A 6,000-nucleotide genomic window follows, 5' to 3' on the forward strand; every position below is an offset into this window, starting at 1 on the left:
CAGGATGTGTTGCAGGTCCTTTGAAGCAACAGGAACCGGCAACTGTCAGACAAGATACTGGTCTAGATGGCCACCGGCCCAAACCCATATGACAATTCCTAGGATTGTGAGAGGAGCTTGGTAGCTTACCATACCCCTCCCCCAGACACACTACTCTGATGTGGTTATAGCCGATACGGGTCAATGCATGCACACAGGACTTTTTCCCAGTGCAACTGGGCATTGGCCATACACCCACCACACTGTGTAATTGTGCTGGTGCATTCTGGGAAAACACAGGCAGTTCTCCTTTACTGCCTCAACTGCGGGGGCCAAGGGCAGAGGCTTGTGGGTGCCTCCCACAGTGGATTCTTTTCAGGTTGTCCCCCTGCACAGAGAGCTAGGACACTCTCACCTCACTACCCAGGCACTGTTAGAAGGCCGAATTCGTAAGGCAGCAGGGCTGTTAGGACCAGGATGCAGCCTGAGCGTTGTGCTACGATTATGCCATAGCTGCATGGTTAGGAGGCAGGTGTTAACATGGATCGTGTGTTAAGTCAACCAAGTTACACAGTCAGGCTATGTCTGCACTGCACAATTAATCCACTTGGATCAGCTGCCTGGTCCAAGCACTCAAGTTAGTTTAGGCCAGGAGTGAATATTCCCACTGAAAAGCCAAACCCATGTTACTACGTCCTCCCATCTCTGCGCCCACCCAGGTGTGTCTGAGGGCACTGCAGTGAGGACCAACAAGAAGAATTACACAGATCTAGGGTAAAGAAGGCTCAGCTGAACAGGGCAGTTTCTACATGCAAGTTTCTGATAGCCCTGCAATTCTACAGGAAGTGAAAAGTAAATGGGGGGAAGTTTTTCTCCCCCCGACAACTGCTTCCACATCATGCAAGGCACAACCCAGTGTCCTCCTCAGTAGATTTCTCCTCCCCAGGAGCCTCAATTCTGAGCGACCCCGCATCAGCCACCGCGCACAAGCACAGTTTGGCAGGGGCACGGGATGCACAAGTCACATTTGGGGCAGGGGTAAGTAACAAACAGCTTTTCACTCGGTCCAGCGTGAGGTAGGAGAAAGGTGTGACATCCCTTCTGGCAGCAAATCCAGTGAGACAAGCTCCTCCTCTGACAAACGGAGCATCCGAGACTTCTGGGGGGTGAGGGCCCCTTGCACCAGTCGGGGCTTGGCCCCTTGACGTAAAGATGGCCCAAACTGCAAAGAAGTTTGGAACCTAACCAGAACTTCCCCAAAGTTCAAGAGATTTGCATCTCAGATTCTGGTTAAGGATCCAGGAACATAGAACCTGCCACATTCAAACAGACACTGAGGCAAACTAATCGAGGCTCCAACAGTGGCCGAAAGCAAATAATCAAAAGAATGAAGAATGCCCCATACTGTACCTGGCTGTAGCCCAGAAGTGGAGATTTTTCTGATCTCCAGCTGATCACCCACTTACACCTTGAAACAGGTTACCAAGGAGCTAGGGAGGAAAGAAGCCTCATGTGATTGGGTATCTACCCCACACTGGCATTAAAAGTGTTAAACTGGAGCTAGAGAGCTTAATGAAGGCACCAGGTTACACCTGGAGGGTGGGCTGGGCAGGCCCACCTGAAGATGAGGCCCAGCTGCAGGAGAAGGTGGGTGATGAGCATAAAGGGAAGAAGCCCAGAGGAGAAAGGATCCTATAGTCTCTCTCTAGCGGCTGGAGATTGAAGGAAGGGCCTCAAGGGAAGCAGATGTACAGAAGCCCAGGAAGAGGCCGTGGGGAAGGCCACAGGAGGAAGAAGTCAAGGGAGGCAGCAGGAGCAGACCTCAGCTGTTCACTGCAGGGTCCCTACTTGGACTGGAACTCAGGGGAGAGGAAGGGGCTGGGTTCCCCTGCTGACCACAGGGAAAGATGGTACAGAAACACCCTGATGGGGGAGAAGCACTGTTGAATTAGGAGCTGGGCTTCAGGGAGAAAGCCCTGGGAGGTGTTGCTCAGCACCACGCCAGGAGACCAACCCTGCAGACTAGAGCCCTACAGAGTCTACCAAGGAGTGAGCCCTACTAAGGGTGAAGAGTTATGTTTGAGTCTAGGTTATTGGCCCAGAAGAGAGCGGTCAAAATCTGACCTGGCTGGATGGCTGGCATGAGAACACTACAGGGCCATAGCTGCTGTCAATGGGGAGCACTAGATGGGGGAGAGTCTGCTGTGCTATGCCATGCCCAGCTATGGGGGGGGGGGGGGTGAACGTTCCAGTGAGGTGTCAACCCATCTATACCCTCCTTTAGCGTTATGTGTTACACACGCCACCTGTCATTTCAGCACATTCGTTGCTTAGGACCAGCTCCAAAGCCCACCGAAGTCAATGGAAGCCTTTCCCCTGACTTCACTGCGCTGAGGATCGGGCCCTCGTGCTTCTCCATCTCTGCCACATCTTCTTTCAGAAGGCCCACAGAGACCAAACCCTTCCCCCAATCATTAGCTTCCCCGACAGTGTGAGCCCCTAGGGTGTGCTCTGCTGATTGCTAACACACGCCCAGGCAGGGCTCTGATGCTGTGGCAACGAAAGTTCTCTGAATGCTTCGATCCAACGGACAAGGACAAATCCCACAACTGAAATAGTGCTTTAAAAACTTATTCTCCCTTCTGGAATATGGAAACCTTCACCTAACACTTAAGTAGTCTCACTGATATGGGGTCAACTTATTCTGTAACATACAACTTTTAACAGTGATTATTCATTCACCATGAGTTTTGGGAGTACCTGGTAAAAACTGCAAGGATGAAAGAATGCTCTCTAATACGCATAGACATCGAGCACTTTTTTAAAATTAGCATTCCTCCTTTTTATCCCCTAGGCGTAAGAGCTACATACAACTCTGAGCGAAGAACGCTGGTCGCTTTTCCAAAGTGTTGGGTTTACTTCACCCCAACTCTGTGCTGGTAAATGGTGGGTATGGGATCCCCTGAAGGGTCCACGCTGGCATCGCAGCAAGCAGAGGCAGGTACTTCAATTATTGCTAATTGTTTGGCCCTTCTATAGAACCTTCAATCCACAGACTTAGTGAAGGTGAATGACTCAGCCCTGTAAAGATACTGCTTCCCACCCCCACAGATCGGTCCGGCTGGTCCTACAGAGAACTCATGTCTCCTAACCCCGCAACCCCAGCCTTGTACTCTAACTGCAAGAGCAACCCCCCTTCTAGTGCACTGAAGGGACACACATGCTGTGTTTTAGGAGGCATTCAGCATCACATGAAGGTTTTCTTAGCTTTGTTGATTCCCCCTTTAAACAATTTGTATTTGACATTTTACAAGCCTAATCCATGGACCAGGACATCACTGTGCCAGGCGCTGTACAAACACAGAGCAAAAAGCCACTTCCCCAAGGAGCGCACAATCTAAGAATAAGCAAACAGGGGTGTACAAAGAAACAAGCGGCAGGCATTGATCAGCCCCATGAGCAGCAGTGTCTTGTTCGGCACTCACTGATGTATGTTGTAAGAAGTCCAAAAGAGTTGCAAGAGGCAGGGGTGAGCACCCTGGGGCAGAAAGCAGAAGCAGCAAAATCTATAGACTCAGCCCCAGAAGGATCTAGATCAGTAGTTTTCGAACTGGGGCACGCGTATCCCTAGCGGTACAGAAGCTCTTGGAGAGTACACAAGCAAAATCCTGTAATGGCGGACAACGCATGGCATGTGGTAAGACGTTGCAATCTAATCACAGGGTCACAACAATACACCTATCTCCGATGTGGGTATGTGGTAGACTGCATTATTTGGAAAGGTGTACACAGCCCAAAGAGTTTGAAAACCACTCATGTACATGAATCCCACCTATCTACTCAAAGGATGGCAGGGCCACCTAAGAGGTGGAGAGACATTAGCAGCAGGTACTGACTGGGCCAACCTCCCAGCGGGAGCTTGGGGGGAACAGCACTGGCCAAGGGAGCTTATCCTGGCCTCCTGGTGGCGTTCGCCAGGGGACCCGCGTCCACGCCTGCGTTGCAGGATGGGATTGGACCCAGGGGATGGGAGAGCCACGCCAGGCACTCGGCTCTGGCACCCCGTGCACGCATGGCTGGAGGGGAAGCCCAGCCCGGTGCAGACCTCGGGTGCCAGCCACCCACCCACCCAGCTGCGCAGAAGGTGGCAGGCTGCAGTGCCCGGAGCTGAGGCAGTGGCTAGGGCTCTGACCCACAGGGGTGGTGAGGGCACCGGCCCCAGACCCACACCCCGGCAAGCCCCCTGGAGGCCATGTTACTGCCATGGCCGGGGGAGAAGGAGAGGGTGCCCCTCCAGCCAGAGTGGGGGGAGCCTGGCCGGCCAGCCAAGGAGTGGGAGGGAGCCGGCGGGTGCCCCCCCCCCGCAGGCGGAGAGGGGGGGAACCGGCTGGCTGGGTGCCCCCCCGGGCATGGGCGATGGGGGAAAGCTGGGCAGAATGGGGGGGGTGGCTGGGTGCCCCCCCCGGGCACGGGCGATGGAGGGGAGCTGGGCGGAGTGGGGGGGCCGGCTAGGTGCCCCCCCTCCGGGCACGGGTGATGGGGGGTAGCTGGGCGGAGTGGGGGGGCCGGCTGGGTGTCTCCCCCCCGGGCATGGGCGATGGGGGAAAGCTGGGCAGAATGGGGGGGTGGTGGCTGGGTGCCCTCCCCGGGCACGGGCGATGGAGGGGAGCCGGGCGGAGTGGGGGGGCCGGCTAGGTGCCCCCCCTCCGGGCACGGGCGATGGAGGGGAGCCGGGCGGAGTGGGGGGGCAGGCTGGGTGCCCCCCCCCGGGCACGGGCGATGGGGGCAGCCGGGCAGAGTGGGGGGGCCGGCTGGGTGTCTCCCCCCCGGGCACGGGCGATGGGGGCAGCCGGGCGGAGTGGGGGGGCCGGCTGGATGCCCCCCCCCGGGCACGGGCGATGGGGGGAGCCGGGCGGGGGGGCCGGCTGGGGGGCTGGCGGCGGCGGTACCTGGCAGCGGCAGCAGCAGCCCGGCGAGGAGGCAGCAGGCGGCGGCGAGGCGGAGCAGGGCGCGGCCGGGCCCCTCCATGGGGCCGGGCTGGGGGGCGGCGGGCGGCGCGGGGGCGACAGGGACCCGGGCGGGGGCGCGGAGCCGTCGCGTCTCGGAGCCCGGCGCTGAGTCAGGGGCAGGCGGCGGCTGCCACGTGGTTCGTTCCCCAACACGCGGGGCGTGTCCGCCCCCCCCCGCTCCCCGCCCCCCGGGCCGCGCCCCCTGCCCCCCCCCCCGTGCTCCCCGCCCCCATCCTCCCCCCGGGCAGCCCCTTGTACCCCCCGGGGTCCCCGCCCCCATCCTCCCCTCCGTGCTCCCCGCCCCCGGGGCCGCCCCCTGTCCCCCCACGTGTCCCCCCCCCGTGCTCCCCGCCCCCCGGGCCGCCCCCTGTTCCCCCACGTGTCCCCCCCCCGTGCTCCCCGACCCCCGGGTCGCCCCCCTGTTCCCCCACGTGTCCCCCCCGTGCTCCCCGCCCCCCGGGCCGCGCCCCCTGTCCCCCCACGTGTCGGCCACCCCCCTCTGCCCCCCCGTGCTCCCCGCCCCCATCCTCCCCCCCGGGCAGCCCCTTGTACCCACCGGGGTCCCCGCCCCCCGGGCCGCGGCCCCTGCCCCCCCCCCGTGCTCCCCGCCCCCATCCTCCCCCCGGGCAGCCCCTTGTACCCCCCGGGGTCCCCGCCCCCATCCTCCCCTCCGTGCTCCCCGCCCCCCGGGCCGCCCCCCTGTCCCCCCACGTGTCCCCCCCCGTGCTCCTCGCCCCCCGGGCCGCCCCCTGTCCCCCCCGTGTCCCCCCCGTGCTCCCCGCCCCCCGGGCCGCCCCCCTGTCCCCCCACGTGTCGGCCACCCCCCTCTGCCCCCCCGTGCTCCCCGCCCCCATCCTCCCCCCCGGGCAGCCCCTTGTACCCACCGGGGTCCCCGCCCCCCGGACCGCGGCCCCTGCCCCCCGCCCCCATCCTCCCCTCCGTGCTCCCCGCCCCCGGGGCCGCCCCCCCCGTGCTCCCCGCCCCCATCGTCCCCCGTGCTCCCCGTCCCCCG

The 6,000-nt window shown here is 61.1% G+C and overlaps 1 protein-coding gene across 1 annotated transcript in view; it reads right to left on the reverse strand.

Moving 5' to 3' along the window:
- LOC125641807 (uncharacterized) overlaps window positions 1–5,157 on the reverse strand; it is a 30,844-nt gene extending 25,687 nt beyond the window's left edge. The window contains exon 1 of the mRNA XM_048862266.2: window positions 4,929–5,157. Within this exon, the coding sequence (XP_048718223.2) occupies window positions 4,929–5,007 (79 nt within the window). The 5' untranslated portion in view covers window positions 5,008–5,157. The remainder of the gene's footprint in view (window positions 1–4,928) is intronic.
- Between the last annotated feature and the right edge of the window lie 843 nt (window positions 5,158–6,000).

The sequence above is a fragment of the Caretta caretta genome, chromosome 8, assembly GCF_965140235.1.
Source record: "Caretta caretta isolate rCarCar2 chromosome 8, rCarCar1.hap1, whole genome shotgun sequence".
Classification (NCBI taxonomy): domain Eukaryota; kingdom Metazoa; phylum Chordata; order Testudines; family Cheloniidae; genus Caretta; species Caretta caretta.